This window comes from Emys orbicularis, chromosome 3 (genome assembly GCF_028017835.1).
Source record: "Emys orbicularis isolate rEmyOrb1 chromosome 3, rEmyOrb1.hap1, whole genome shotgun sequence".
Classification (NCBI taxonomy): domain Eukaryota; kingdom Metazoa; phylum Chordata; order Testudines; family Emydidae; genus Emys; species Emys orbicularis.
This window is the reverse complement of record NC_088685.1, coordinates 48,369,904-48,386,037: the sequence shown is the minus strand read 5'-3', so window position 1 is coordinate 48,386,037 and position 16,134 is coordinate 48,369,904. Positions and strand designations below refer to the sequence as shown.

The 16,134-nt window shown below is 39.6% G+C and overlaps 1 protein-coding gene across 1 annotated transcript in view; it reads right to left on the bottom strand.

Annotated features, from left to right (window-relative positions):
- LRRC1 (leucine rich repeat containing 1) overlaps positions 1-16,134 on the bottom strand; it is a 121,967-nt gene that overhangs the window by 16,606 nt on the left and 89,227 nt on the right. Inside the window, exons 5-10 of the mRNA XM_065401732.1 lie at positions 15,284-15,340; positions 13,465-13,528; positions 12,241-12,315; positions 9,397-9,541; positions 5,577-5,695; positions 142-225 (exon numbers count right to left, since the gene is read on the bottom strand). Coding sequence (XP_065257804.1) covers positions 142-225; positions 5,577-5,695; positions 9,397-9,541; positions 12,241-12,315; positions 13,465-13,528; positions 15,284-15,340 — 544 coding nt within the window. The remainder of the gene's footprint in view (positions 1-141; positions 226-5,576; positions 5,696-9,396; positions 9,542-12,240; positions 12,316-13,464; positions 13,529-15,283; positions 15,341-16,134) is intronic.

The following is a 16,134-nucleotide window of genomic DNA, read 5'->3' as shown; positions in this document are numbered from 1 at the left end:
CATAGCCTGTTAGGTAGGAATATTTTCTAGTAATTCACATTGAACAAAAGCTGCTTACTATTTCCTACAAGTAGCTATAGTCACCATTTTTATTTGTAACAGACTATCTATAATCATAATGGTTAACTGCACACGACATACCTCTTTGGGCAAAGACATTAATTTGTTTCGGTCGACATTCAAATTGTTCAGCTTCTTTAGTTTTCCAATGTTCTTCGGCAATTTCTGTTTCAATAGAAAGTGACACATGAACAAGCTTTCTATGATCACAGTGTCAAAACAAAAACTTTACCTCACTTGGAATAGGATCTAGGAGACAGAGCCCTTTTTATAATCAAAAAGTTTACATATAAGGGACTAATTCTATTCATAGTCACAACTGTGCAACTCCACTGATTTCAGTGGAGTTCCAGGGTTGTAACTGAGGGCAGAACTGGCCCGTTGTTTGCTTCAGCTTCTAACCAAACTGCACTCCTTATGTTAGCTTTGTATTAAAATGACCATATACACAAGGTAGAAGTGTGACGTTGTGCAATCTATATGGTTTTATAAAAACTTGATAATAAGTCAATATAATGTAACTGGGATATGCTTCATGCAAAAGGTCTCTTGTAAGGTATCATTACAAAGCTTATAATCTACTGAGTATGATCACCTGATTTGTATAAATGTACCACTCTTGTATCTAAAACTAGAAATATAAAATGTAACTCTGAGGGCCTATTGTAATTATGTAAAGTGTGGGCCATTAATGATGGTTTGGAATCTTGATGACTCCCATTAACCAGGACCATTGTCTGCAGATGGTTGTGTTTACCTGTTAGTCTTCCTGTATATGTGTGTGCTGGCAAGTGGGCAATGAAGTCTTGCAGTGACATGTGATCATGTCACCTGAACTGGAATCCATCTTTAACCTGGTGCTTTTCCAGTGAGGGGGGGTGGAAACCCAGAGGGACAAAGGGTTCCCGCCTTATGCAAAAGATATATAAACGGGTGGAACAGAACAAAGGGGAGAGAGGAGCCATCATGAAGAATCCCCTAGCTACCACCTGAGCTGGAACAAGAGCTGTACCAGGGGAAAGAATTGTGCCCAGGCCTGGAAGGTGTCCAGTCTGAGAAAAACTTACTGAAACATCTCTGAGGGTGAGATTATCTGTATTTAGTTTGATTAGACATAGATTTGCGCATTTTATTTTATTTTGCTTGTGACTTACTTTGTTCTGTCTGTTACTACTTGGAACCACTTAAATCCTACTGTCTATATTTAATAAAATCACTTTTTATTTAGTAATTTACTCAGAGTATGTATTAATACCTGAGGGAGCAAACAACTGTGCATATCTCTCTATCAGTGTTATAGAGGGCGAACAATTTATGAGTTTGCCCTGCATAAGCTTTATGCAGGGTAAAACGGATTTATCTGGGTTTAGACCCCATTGGGAGTTGGGCATCTGAGTGCTAAAGACAAGCACACTACTGTGAGCTGTTTTCAGGTAAACTTGCAGCTTTGGGACAAGTGATTCAGACCCTGGGTCTGTGTCTGGAGCCAGACGGGAGTGTCTGGCTCAGCAAGACAGGGTGCTGGAGTCCTGAGCTGGCAGGGAAAACAGGAGCAGGGGTAGTCTTGGTACATTGGGTGGCAGCTCCCAAGAGGGTTTCTGTGATCCAACCCGTCACAAGAAGATACATTATTTAAGTGTCCTTTTGAAGGCAGTTTTGAAGAAGCGGAAAAACAAATAAGTTCCCACTGTAACTAAGGGCTTATTTACACCACGCAGCTTTTAGCGACAAGGCTGTGTCGACGCAGCCTTGTCGCTAAAAGTCAGCACGTTTAAACGCTCTCTGTCGGCACTTTTGCCAATAAAATACTTCCAGCCCCGCGAGCAGCTTTAGCTTTGTCGGGAGGAGAGCGCTCCTGCTGACAAACCCGCGTTGACACTGCCACTTGCGTCGGCAAAACTTTTGTCTTTCGTGGGGGGGGGGGGGGGCTTTTTTAAGTACCTGTGAAAGACAAAAGTTTTGTCGACAACTTCACAGTGTAGACATACCCTAAACCTCAGATTTTATTTTCATTCAATACGTGTAGCATTAAATGACTGGCTGAAACAACTGATTAACACAGCAGGGAGTAACACAAAGAGCAACCACATAGCAGTGGGGCCTGCAATTTGACTCCACTATTATTTATCAAGATATGCCCAGCAGTAGTTGGCATCAAAGGGGAGCTTTGTCTACACAGGGAGCTATTCCCAATTTAAATTCATGTGTGGATGCTCTATTCTGAAATAAGAGCATCAACATACCAAATTAAATCAGGAACAGTTAATTCATTTTAAATTCATACTTTATCTTATTCCAATGGAATGTTCATGTGTAGACAAAGCCAAAGTAAAAGCTTCCTACACAACAGGCTCTCCAATTCTCTTATTAATCATGAAAGACTTTAAAATGACTATGTAAGTGAATAAATCTTCCCTTCATGTCAAGTCAGAACCTTCAGTGGTTAGAGGTAAAAGACTGGGGAATCTGTTTAGCTAGATACAGTATAAATTCTGGCCGCCACTTTCAGATATCATCTACTTCCCCTATCTGAGACTCAGTATGAATTCTCACTTGGGACACTGTGGCACGGACAAAGACATTAGGTTATTTCTTGTATTTATACAGGCTCCAGTGCCATCTCCTTCTGGATTACAAGTGCTCAGTTGAGCTTGTTGGGGCAAAACCAAATTTCCTCCTCCTATCCTACACACAGCAGATAAACAATTCTTGTTATTATTTAAAAGAATACTGATCATTTCACCTATCCAAAAAAGCTGCAGGCAGGGAAGCAAGCCCCTATTACTAAACTACTCAGGTTATTCCTTGCAGTTCAATAAACTCTGCTAACTCAAGTAAAAGATGTATATAATAGGGTTGTCAAGCGATTAAAAAAATTAATCTCGATTAATCACACTGTTAAACAATAATAGAATACCCTTTATTTAAATATTTTTGGATGTTTTCTACGTTTTCAAATATATTGATTTCAATTACAACACAGAATACAAATAGTACAGTGCTCACTTTATATTTATTTTTGATTACATGTATTTGCACTGTAAAAAACAAAAGAAATAGTATTTTTCAATTCACCTCATACAAGTACTGTAATGCAATCTCTTTATCATGAAAGTTGAACTTACAAATGTAGAATTATGTACAAAAAAACTGCATTCAAAAATAAAACAATGTAAAATTTTAGACCCTGCAAGTCCACTCAGTCCTACTTCTTGGTCAGCCAATCGCTAAGACAAACAAGTTTGTTTACATTTGCAGGCGATAATACTGCCTACATCTTGTTTACGTCACCTGAAAGTGAGAACAGGTGTTCGCCTAGCACTGTCGTAGCCGGCGTCGCAAGATATTTACATGCCAGATGCGCTAAAGATTCATATGTCCCTTCATGCTGCAACCACCATTCCAGAGGACACGCGTCCATGCTGATGACTGATTCTGCTCGATAACAATCCAAAGCATGTTCATTTTCATCATCTGAGACAGATGCCACCACCAGAAGGTTGATTTTCTTTTTTGGTGGTTCGGATTCTATAGTTTCCGTATTGGAGTGTTGCTCTTTTAAGACTTCTGAAAGCATGCTCCGCACCTTGTCCCTCTCAGATTTTGAAAGGCACTTCAGATTCTTAAACCTTGGGTCAAGTGCTGTTGCTATCTTTAGAAAGCTCACATTGGTACCTTCTTTGCGTTCTGTGAAATCTGCAGTGAAAGTGTTCTTAAAATGAACAACAACATGTGCTGGGTCATCATCCGAGACTGCTGTAACATGAAATAATATGGCAGAATGCAGGTAAAACAGAGCAGGGGACATGCAATTCTCCCCCAAGGAGTTCAGTCACAAATTTAATTAATGCATTATTTTTTTAACGAGCGTGATCAGCACGGAAGCATGTCCTCTGGACTGGTGGCCGAAGCATGAAGGGGCACACGAATGTTTAGCATATCTGGCACGTAAATACCTTGTAATGCCGGCTACTAAAGTGTCATGCAACTGCCTGTTCTCACTTTCTGGTGACACTGTAAATAAGAAGAGGACAGCATTATCTCCTGTAAATGTAAAAAAAAAAAACTTGTTTGTCTCAGCAATTGGCTGAACAAGAAGTAGGACTGAGTGGACTTGCAGGGTCTAAAATTTTACATTGTTTTGTTTTTGAGTGCAGTTATGTAACAAAATAAAACTACATTTGTAAGTTGCACTTTCACTATAAAGAGATTGCACTGCAGTACTTGTATGAGGTGAATTGAAAAATACTATTTCTTTTGTTTATCATTTTTACAGTGCAAATATTAGTAATAAAAAATAATATACACTTTGATTTCAGTTACAACACAGAATACAATATATATTAAAATGTAGAAAAACATCCAAAATATTTAATAAATTTCAATTGGTGTTCTATTGTTTAACAGCGTGATTAAAACTACGCTTAATCTCGATTAATTTTTAAAATTGCGATTAATTTTTTTGAGTTAATCGTGTGAGTTAACTGTGATTAATTGACAGCCCTAGTATATAATTTTAGATTAAGTTAGCAAATCACAAGTTAAAGTGAAGCTCTACTTCAAAATATGGACCATGTAAAAATGGCACCTTGCTACTCTATACACATTCAGTCATCGGTGCTTACAGTTCATACCATGGTCAAGAACAGAGTAAAAAGACCGAGGATAGTCACATCTGTTGACTTTGATAAATAAGTTTTTACTCATTAGTATTGCAGAGCCAAAATAGCTAAAATTGAACAGGGTTCCACTCTGCTTTTTGCATCAATAGAACTGTGAACTAAAATCTAATTGCCGAGCCAAGTTCTGCCTTTAGTTACACCTGGGCAACATGAACAATTGTCTGGGGGGTTTTGTTGTTGTTGATAAGGATTCACATATTCAAAACAATCTAAATTGATTTTTCGCTCAAAAGTTGAGTCCACAGGTCTTGACATTAGGAGAAGAAAATCTTTATACTTGTAAACAGAGCATACCTTCCATAAGAGTCAATAAGACAAATCTGTAACTCCACAATGCCATTCTCTCATATAAATCACTTGCAGAAAAACAATTATTTAAAAACGAGAACTTTGATTTACCAATTTTATATTATGGCAAGTTCCTCTTGAATGTATTGTCATTTAAATATTCAGAATATATTCTATATGGAAATAATACCACGACTGTTGTAACAATCATGCATTTACTTAATGCGAACTCCACTGTATTGTACTTAGCAGTAACTATAATAGGAGGAGAAATAAAATAAAGGCTTACAATCAAAATGAATCAGTGCATAGCAGCAGGCCTAATTACTGCCAGCTATTTGAGCAGTTAAGACCAGGGCCGCCCAGAGGGGGGGGGGGGGGGCAAGTGTGGCAATTTGCCCCAGTCCCTGGGCCCTGCAGGGGCCCCCACGAGAATATAGTATTCTATAGTATTGCAACTTTTTTTTTCATGGAAGGGGCCCCCAAAATTGCTTTGCCCCAGGCCCCCTGAATCCTCTGGGCGGCCCTGGTCAAGACCATACTCACCAGCAGCTGGTTTTCTGTTAGAACTAGTTCAGTAAGGCTTTCACAGTCTCCTATTGCTTCTGTCAACTGAACAAGTTTGTTCTGATCAACCTTCAAGATAGACAGCTTCTTCAAATTTCCTATAAATAGAGGAGAACCGTTAAGTTTGGTGGTTGGCTTCAACTATATCCGCATCAGATGTTCCCTTTAAGATTAACACATTCATGTTGCTGATATTGTATTATTCCAGCACATCTGCAATACACGTGAATATCTAAATATTAAAATAGTTTTTTTTAAAAAGAACATTTAAAAAATGTTAGTTTTTGTTACTGCATTACAATTTTTTGTAAAACCAAATGCTACAATGCATTGTTTCCTCAGATCACCTTAATTAGTTTTGTAAAGCTACATCAATACTAAATATTCTATAATTCAGAAAACATTTAATGCTTTGGATTGCATTGCTAATGGGGATTGAACACAAACAGTAAGAGCGAAAAAAAATAAAATAAAGTAAGGAACTCTAAGCATGTTCAACAGCAGACAATGGAGACCATGAAACTGCACATAACCTACGGTTTGAAAATTTAAAATCATACAAAATACAGTGCAACTTTTCTTCTGTTGGAAAATTTTGGTGTATTTGACAAGAGTTTTCTAGAGTAAAGTTCAATAGCAAAAATAGGATAAGTGTCAGATATGGACAATGAAAGCTCACTTGGAATTAGACATCACAAATATAAGCCAAACAGGGGAATTTTCCAGTTTATTGAATATGTAATGCTCATTTCCACTTTGATTTAGGTGCTGAATTGCCAACACACTATAGTTCTTCTAGACAATGATAATAAAATATCCATAAATAAATTTTAAATGTAGGATTGTTATTGGTGGAAGAGGAGCTCAAAATCATATACCGTCCTCCTCAAATATTGACTCCATAAATGTATGTGAAAAGGAAAAATGTTAGTTGTGGGGTGAACTTGAGATCAAATGCTCCCAATAATAAATGCCTTTAAAATCCAATAACTGAAAGGTTTGCTTGGGACAAAAAGTGTTTTTAATTATATTTCGTGAGTCTGAAGTTTGACAAAGGGGTAATAGTATACCACATCCATGCGTTAAGAAATGGGAAATCCTTTTACACAGGGAGAGTGTGGGATAATCAGGAGTTAAACGTTTCACCATCCAAATATGACTGGGGAGATTTGGGGGGAGGTTGGGGGGGGGGGGGGGGGAAATCAAGCCATACAATATTTCCTGATAAGCATACAAAAGTGGTTGAAATTTTACGCCTCTAGTAACCTGTATTCATTAGACACAGATACTAAAAACAATGCAGTACTTATGAAAACTGAACCTTATTTAATTTTCTGTGATCAAAACATACTGCATTTAGTTAGAATAGGCAGGTCCAAGATGTGATGTAGGATGCCCTTATCTATCCTTATCATTGTGCTGGACTACTATACAAATATGCTAGTTTTGTACAAAATAAAATTATAATCACAAACATTAGGTTACCAGATCCTTCATTATATAATGAATTTTCTATGATTATATAAGACTTTGCGTGATTTCCCTTTTTGCTTTGTGTCCTTCCACGGTGTGTTCTTATGACAGTTAACGTAAAATTTTCAAGCATTTGCCTCACCTAAAATATTCTTAGTGATTTTAGCAGGTAACTGAAATCATACTATAAAGGATCCCAAGGAGGTTACACTGGTAAAAGCTGCAGTTTAATATCCTGTCTGCATATTTACTGAAGAGGGGTAAGACCAAAGGCATAGAGGGAAAGTTCTAACAACCCCATCTGCTGTTATCAGTACATGACTTGTAGCCTGAACTCTGCACATCAGCCTCAATGTCTACAAGTGGCACCAGATAGGAACTATTTTTTTGTTTTGCATTCTACTTCTTAAAAAAAAGCTCACAAAAATGACCACACAAACTCCAGACTAGTACTACTGTTAGTTTTTACTAGCAATACAAACTAGAAGTAGTAATACTAACAGTAAACAGTAGTAGTTTGAGGTTGCATACTCCAAAGCCCCAAATAGGACCATGGTCAAATCCACTAGGTGCTGTACAAACACTAGTTATTCTCATACTGGCCTAGTCAACAAAGATAGATGCAGTAACTGATAAGGTCAGAATTCAAAGAAAGTCATTCTGGGAGATGAGTTCAAGCCCTGTCACCGTCAAAGAGCTCTGTACCAGAATCACTGTAGCTAAGGACACAGATAGCTAGTATAAGCATTAAGTGCCACTCTGCTTCTTGGGGAAAGGACCACATCTTCCTCAAGGTCAGTGGTGTCTAACCTTTTCAGCTGAAGAGCCAAACATTACTTTTAAAAAGGTCAGTGAGCCACAACTGATACTACAGGACAGACTCTGTCCTGTTCTGTTCCCTTTGCTGTAGACAGAGAACCTGAGAGTCATCACTGGGTGCCAAGTTAAGTTTTCTTCCTTCTACCCTCTCCTGAGCTGCCCCGAGTGGCTGTGCTAGGTTTGGCAGCATCAGTCAAGCTCTGTTCCTGTTCTTCATAGGGCTCTAACAACCCAACAGGGAAGCAGATAATGGAACTGCCAGAGTTACTCTCCTCCCTCCCCTCAGATGCAAAAGGCAGCCAAGTGGTGGAGCTGCTGTGGTTTAAAAACCACACATAATGTTGTATTTAAAGAACTATGGTAAATGAATTTTACTTAATTTACTAAATAATTTTACATGTGATGTGCTACAAAATAGAATTTACAGATTATAAAACCTCCAATGAATCAACTTGTACACCGGACTGAGACAGTTAGAGCAAGTTCCTGCAGTATCTTTGGGAGATCTTACTGTATTAAGTTTATGTATCATTCAATTCTATGGGGGACGGTGACCAAAGCTCCTGCAAGTACTAACGGGGGGGGGGGGGAGGGGGTAGAGATTATGCAAATTCACTCAGACTGCAACACTTCCAGAGAGATGTCACCACCTGGAGAGGCTCCCATGTACTAGTTCAAATAGGATTCTCCAGAGACCAGCAAAAAAATGACTTCTGGATAAACTGAGTTTAAAATAACTTAGCGTCTTATTTCTGATCCATTCCAGCCAACAGACAGGTCCAAGGGGATTGGAAGGATTTGGGCCTACTGAGGTCCCATATTACTGATGGGTGACCTCTGGAAAGCTGTTGGCATGCGTATAAGGAACTTTTGTTTTTTAGATGTGTTCTCTGTAATGTTTTCATGTTATGAATAAATGTGCTTGCTTAGAAAGGGCTGTGTGGTAACTTGTGACTGCTGGCAATTACAGCTGTTTATAGCACTTGAAGAGAACGATCCCGGCCTGTTTAGGTAGTCTGGCTTTCTGGGGATATCACAGTGTAGGCAGGGAACTGTGCAGCCTCAAAACACTCAGTCAAGAGTCAGAGAGATCCGGGTCTCTAACCAAGAGAAATGACAATTGAGGAGCCGGGAGCCTAGAGTGGATGCCATTGGTGGACCCCATGCAGAGGGAGCATGGGGCAGTTGCCCTGAACTATGACACTGAACCCTCTGGTTCTGATGGTAATAGATCACATACGATGTACTGTCTCATACTCTGCTCAGCAAGTTAATAATAAATGTAGGCAGCCTAAATGGCGAGGCATCAATTCCATAGTAGAAATAAAAATATTCAAAGTGCAAAATTAGCAGGACTGTGTGTATAATTAGACTTAAAAAAAAAAAATTGGGATAGGCTCATCTCTTACATAAGTAGAAATTGCAAAAGATATTCAGGACACATGAGCTTGCTATTTAGACCAGTTCCAGTAGTTGTCTATTATTATGTTTACTTTATACTACTTACCAATACCATCAGGTAGCACCTCAAGTAAATTCTGAGAAACGAGCAAATCTGTTAAGGAAGTCAAACCACTGATCTCTTCAGGAAGTCTTTCCAATTTATTTTCAGAGACATCCAGACATAGCAGGTTTTTCAGATTTCCTATTTCCTACATCACATGTAACAAAACAAAAACAAAAAAATCCCAAGTCATGTCCAAACTTGCAACACCAAGTCACTTAAAGTTTCCTACCACACTTAAATTTCATGAGGAACTCAGAAGGAGGACCTCTTTTCTAAATGCTGGAAGATGACCATTTTCATTTTGGGTGATATTACAAAAAGACAACAGCAGCTTCTTATGATAAAAATATTGACTAGCACAGGCTAGGTAATTTAGACAAAAATGTTTCCATCTCAAACATTGCATACATAATAGGAACCACAAGCAAGCAGTATAAGTGAAACATAAGCCAAAACAGTCTTTTTCTTGAGGAAAAACTCAATGTAGTTGTTTCTCAGAGTTACAGAACTCAAATCCAACATACAAAGTCTGTCTCTCCCAAGTAACTCAAGGCACATTATGATCGGCCCCTCTTGGCTGATATTTCAACAAACCGTAACTATCAATATCTAGGGATTTCATATCTTTTTCCTTCCTTTGCAACAAATGGAGAAATACAAATCAGAAGTGCTGCACTAGCAAGCTTATAAAGCTATAAAATTATACCAATTACTTAGTTTTGACAATGATATAGTTTATCTAAAGATCTGATTAGAAAAAATTGACACCTCTTATTTTTATATCTTTCAGTACACCCTCACTGTGAGTATACTCCTACACACATTCTGTCATAGCTGACTTTAATCATCAAAACATACAGCACTGCTGTACCAACACATCTGAAAATAAAGATAAAAAATAGAACAGCAACCTTAATATTTCATATATAAATGTCTACAGAGTAGCAACAAGATCACTGAAAATCTGAAGACTGATCATGCTAGATAGCAAAGATTTTTCTCTCTATTTTCTAATATTTGAACAACAAATTACATAAAGTAAGTTGCTCATAAAAAGCTTTTTCTTAGGATTTTTCCATTGGACATTAACAAAACCCACTAACTATTGCTAAAAATGGCTGCGGAACTTCAGATGTCCACAGAAAACCTGATATGGCAGAGTCTAATTGGAGCCTCTTACAAGTACTTACTGTAGCTAGACTTAATGACGGGAAAAGGCATACACTAAGCTCACTTGCACACACCATTGTTTTTGCATTGATTTTCAGCACGCAAGATTTCCACACCACCCACAGTGGACTCAGCATATAGAATACCAGTGAAATGGCATGATTTTTTGGCTTGAATCTTAAAAAAAGCTGTTCTCAATGCACTAAGGACAGGGAAGCTTACTAGATTACAGAAATACCTTAGCTGTTAAGGCCCCTCATCCTGCAATTGAAGTCAACGAGGTATTTGCTTGCATGGATCCAGTTGCAGGACTGGGATCTCAAAATTCTATTTATGGAGGGAATTTTATTATCCTATTTCCTCTGTACACTGTATTTTAAACAGCAGAAGAAAGCTACAGAAGAGGACAGTTCACACACAACTTTGATTACTTGCATTTTGACAAGTGTGAAGAGTGAGAGTCAGTTGAACTGAATACTGGTCTCCCAATCCCTGGACCATGAACACTACAGACTGAGAATAACCAATTTCTGGAAGGGGGAAATGTCCTGTCATTCATCAGATAAACCCTTTGAAGCCTATCAGCCGTTTTTGGTGCATATGACAAAGGCATCATGCCCAACCTTCTAAAGCTGAGAGGCAGAAATCCTAAAGATACTCGCTGAACTTTTCAAAAAAGCTTATAAACTTCAAAGTTTAAAAACATACCCCCCCCCAAAAAGCAAGTTTGATATTTGTAGCTTAGCCACAAACAGGGCCGGCTCTAGGTTTTTTGCCGCCCCAAGCAAAAAATGTTTTGGCTGCCCCCACCCCAGCCCTGGGCTCTCCCCCCGCACCCTCACCCCCTGCCGCCCCAGAGCTGGGCTCTCCCCCCGCACCCTCACCCCCTGCCGCCCCAGAGCTGGGATCTCCCCCCCACCCCCTGCCGCCCCAACCCCTGGGCTCTCCCCCCCACCCGCACCCCCTGCCGCCCAAACTCTGGGCTCTCCCCCCCACCCCACCCCTGGGCTTCCCCCCACCAGTGCTGACTCCGCCCGCTTCCCCCCTCGCCTCCAGTCGGTCCGGCGCTGGCAGGGTCGGGGTAAGCAGCGGGGCTCCCAGGCCGCGCCTCAGCCCAGGGTCCCTCCAGCCGGGGCTCCCGCCTCCAGGACCGGCCGGGACCCGGGACGGCAGAGCCGGGGGACCGCCTGGCAGAGGGCTGAGGAGCTGGGGCAGGGCAGCCCCAGAGAGAGCGGAGCCTCGGAGAGCGGGACATGGGCCCCATACGGCAGTGCCCCGGGCACCGGTCCCCACTATGGCCCCGCTGCTGCTGCTGCTCCTGGCCGCCCTGCCGCAGTCCCTGGGTGGCTTGGGCCACTTCGCCCAGCCCCGGCTGCGGCACTGGGGGGTGGCCGCCCTGCGGCACCTGCCATAAGGTGCAGGCGCTGCTCCCCGACAAGAACCGCAGCGGCCCCAGGGCGCCCCCTGTGCAGGACGCGCTGCTGCTGCCAGGGCCCGCTCTAGGCTTTTGCCGCCACAAGCGCAAAAAAAAAAAAAAAAAAAGGCTGGCTGGAATGCCGCCCCTGAAAATGTGCTGCCCCAGGCACCTGCTTGGTTTGCTGGTGCCTGGAGCCGGCCCTGGCCACAAATAATTTTTTCTTCACACACACTTTTTTCATGAGAACTCTACCTTACCTGAGGTATTTCAGCTAACTGGTTTCCATCCAGCCAGAGATCTTTAAGACTGAAAAGTGCACCAATTGTTTCTGGCTGCAAAATGTAAACAAAAACAAAAGAGCAAAAGGTAGTTAGGGTAATTCAGAAACAAGCAATACATGCAACAGAAGAAAAACTTGTTGCCCAGGAGACCTAACACACTGATTTTAATAGTATGTTGTAATGCTAGATCTGATTTAGAAAATGTAACCAAGTATGACCATAAGTTATCTGTATTCATTACATATTTTGGTAAGTATCCAACAGGTGATTTATGTTTTTGACTAAGACTATGTTAGACTAACAAAAGGGACTCCACATTCTCAGACAGTTTTTAACACCCTTACATGCAGAGGAGAGACAGGTATTAGCCTAGCAATTACAACCCATTAGACAGAATCAGAAAAAATGTATATTCAAGTGACCATACAGGGTCCTCTTTCTTTTTTTACTTACCTAAAAAATTAAACTCCAAGTTATAGCTCCCAAAACAACTCTAACCCATCCCCTTCCCACCCCCATATACACACACATAATATTGTGTATTACTGTCATATTTGAATGCCATAAGAATATACGGGAGAACACAGTATAGCACAACTGCGTAATTAGAGTTGTTGGTGGAACCATAATTGTAACATTAATATAATTTAAGTGTTTAGTGTAATCACTAAAATATGCCTTAAAAAGAGCAAAGTGTAAGCATTTTTGTTTCTGCACAAGAGCCTTATTTCATATTTTAACACCCAAATGAGACCTCAGTTCAATCTTGAAATGACAAAAGGTAAGTACTAGGGCACAACTGAGAAACAGAGAAAACAATCTGTGTCCCTTGCTTTGTTTCTGCAGAGAAAGATCTGTGGGGACCTTTCCTTTTCTGCAGAAAAATAATTCTACCACAAATTAATAACGTATGGTGAAATACCAGATTGCATAGCACATCATTTTAATAACTATAGTAATAGTTAGGATAGGGACATAAAAGTATCAAGGTACATCAGCTGAACTTATTGTTTTGTACTGTATGATGATCACAAGAAATAGGTAACATGATGGCAGCATGTCACTGCCAATTTTTCATTTATATGTATAGAAATGTTCCAGAAGTGTCACCGCTTCCAGTTTGGGAAATTTCTGTTCTGGATATTTTAGTTCCACATGAAACACCAATATCAATGCCATATTCCACTGATAATATCTTACCAAGTTATAAAGTTCATTGTTTCCTAAATCAAGTTCTTCTAGTTTCTGCAGGTGGGTGAGTGATCTGTAAGCAAAGAGAGAACCCCATTAGACTAGACCATCAGAACCCCTAGATACGTGAATGAGCTCTTTCCACTGTATAACCATACGTTCTTCTAGAAAAGGATTTTATTGGGCATAGATTATGTACATTAATATGATACTGAAGATTACTGGGTTTGTCAGTATAATGTTGTGCCTCTGAAGCATAAAATGCACTATAATTGATCAGATCATTGCCCATTATGCTAATCACCAGTCTTAGCCATGGTCAATACCACATAATTTAGAGTAAGTTGAAAACCTCCACAAAATGGATCCAAACCAATTTACAGCTGGATGAAAACGTCTTACATTACCCTGCATTGATCATATTAAATGGTTTATAAAGCATGTAGGTCAAGATTTGACAAGTCCCTCATATGCCTACTCACCAAGAGCAAATAAAGATTTTTTCCCTGATGAATAAATGTCTTAACTCATCAGCTTGTGCAGAATTTCAGCTTGAATTTAAAAAAAAAAAAAAGAATTTGAGCATTTATGGCTTTAAAAGAAGCCTTCTGAATGTGAACAAACAACAGAGCTTTCCTGACACACTTCAGAACAGACCCCTCCTCCTCTGGAGCTTCTGCTTACCTTTCCCCAAGCTGCAGCAGCATGAAGACAAGACTGGTCAGTTTCACTACTGCTATTCAGAACTCTGAGCAGCAGTAAGACTGTCCATTTATAAACAGTTTTACTCTGATGCTGCATGGAAAAACTATCTATTCATACTCTACAGTTCATTGTGGCGTTTGAAGCACCTTGAGGCTCATGACAGTTACGAACAGCAGCAACTGGGGAACTACTGGATACATCCGCAAGAGAGGAAGACTTAAAAGAGGATGACATAGGAGCAGAGTATCAGAGACACCTATCTCCTGATAGTAGCAGCCAGGAAGCCAAAAGAAGAGACTCTTTACTCCCTTAGTCCCTCAGCAGTGAGGAGACTCTGGGGTACTGGGAAGAAAGAATGGAAAAATCTTCCTCTTCCAGTAGCCAAAAGGGAGTAAAGAGTTCAAAAACAGTCAGATGTCCAAGCAGGAGGGGACACACACAAAAAAGACTTGACTCCCTGTACCTGGTGCAGACACAGCACCCCAATAGAAATCCTAGGACCTTCTTTCTTTCACAGAAGGAGTAGGGAGTGAGGTTGAGTTTCTCATTAGATGTTGTCAGGGGATGTCAGAGGCGCTTATCTCCAGGTTTGCAAAGTTTCTGTAAATTACTCAACCTCTAAGTGTTTATTTACACTTAAAAAAAAAAATGTAAAGCTCCACACAGGTTTAATACAGCTCACATAGTGAATGTTAAAAGTTTTGAACATGAGATCTACCTTCATTTGCGTAATAATTAATATTGGTCATGAAATGATTCAAGCTTCCACCTCTTTAATAATTTGGCATTAGTTTAGAGTATTTAGCTATTCAGTATATTCTGCACATTTCTATTACACTGAAGTATTACACAGGTAAAACTGATTTGCACCCAGCCTTCAGACTCCTGTTCCTAACCAGTGATGAACAAAGTTCCTGAGGCAACTTGCTATTTATTAAGGGAGAGGTACAGCCCGTAACTCTTCATTCATTACGCAGGAGACTGAAAACACCTTGTATTCATCCACAAATTAACTGAGGGCCAGAGAAAATATTAACTTCAGACTTTTTTGTTGTTGTTGTTGTTAAAGATGGGCATATATTAAAGCACACACGACCACAGACACACATGCAATGGAACTTACTCAGGTAAGTATGTCAGCAGATTCTCTCTTAGTTCCAAGGAGGCCAGGTTAAAAAGGCTAAAAGATAAATAATAATTTTTGAAACCATCTTAAGATATTTTCTTTAATAATTTCAGTAACTAAGGAAAAAGGAAGTTTTTATACAGTGTATTTCAGTGATCTCCAATGGACGTCATCCCACAATAATTTCTTTTTTAAAATCTCCCCACACTTCATTTCACATGATTGCTTGATAGACTAAAGAGAAATTTTAAAAATTAGACTTTTTTTTGTTAAAAAACAAATCAAGAAAGGAAGCAATCAACGCAGGAAGTAACACCCCACATTTTCACTTTGATAAAAAGGTCAGTGGTATTAAGTTACCAAAAAGTGAATGTAGGGTTTTTTTTAGTCATTATATGAAAGTAATTTTACTTATTGGCTTTTAGATTATGACATGTGGGCTGTAACAAGTTACAGCAGCAGCAACTAAACTCATCTCTGGCTATACACAACTTGACAACTATGGCATGCTCATTATCATAAGTGACAGTATGTTTCTAAGCCGTTGCTTACTCCATAACCCAGGCTTTTACTAACATCACCATAGTAACATTCAGATTTTTCAGGGTTTTATTTATGACTAAATGGAACACAAGGAGTCAGACATTATCCCAATGCTATAATCTGTTTTAATCCTCTAGCGTCCCAGGAAAAAATAAAAACCAGATACTGTATCTACAAATAAAAAGCAGTTCTCTACGACATAATATACCCTGCCTTACTTGAGTGCTAAAGGTTTAATTTTGTTTTTGGACAAAGTGAAGTAAAAAAATAAAGTATTTGTAGCTATTACTGCAAAGAGAAATGCA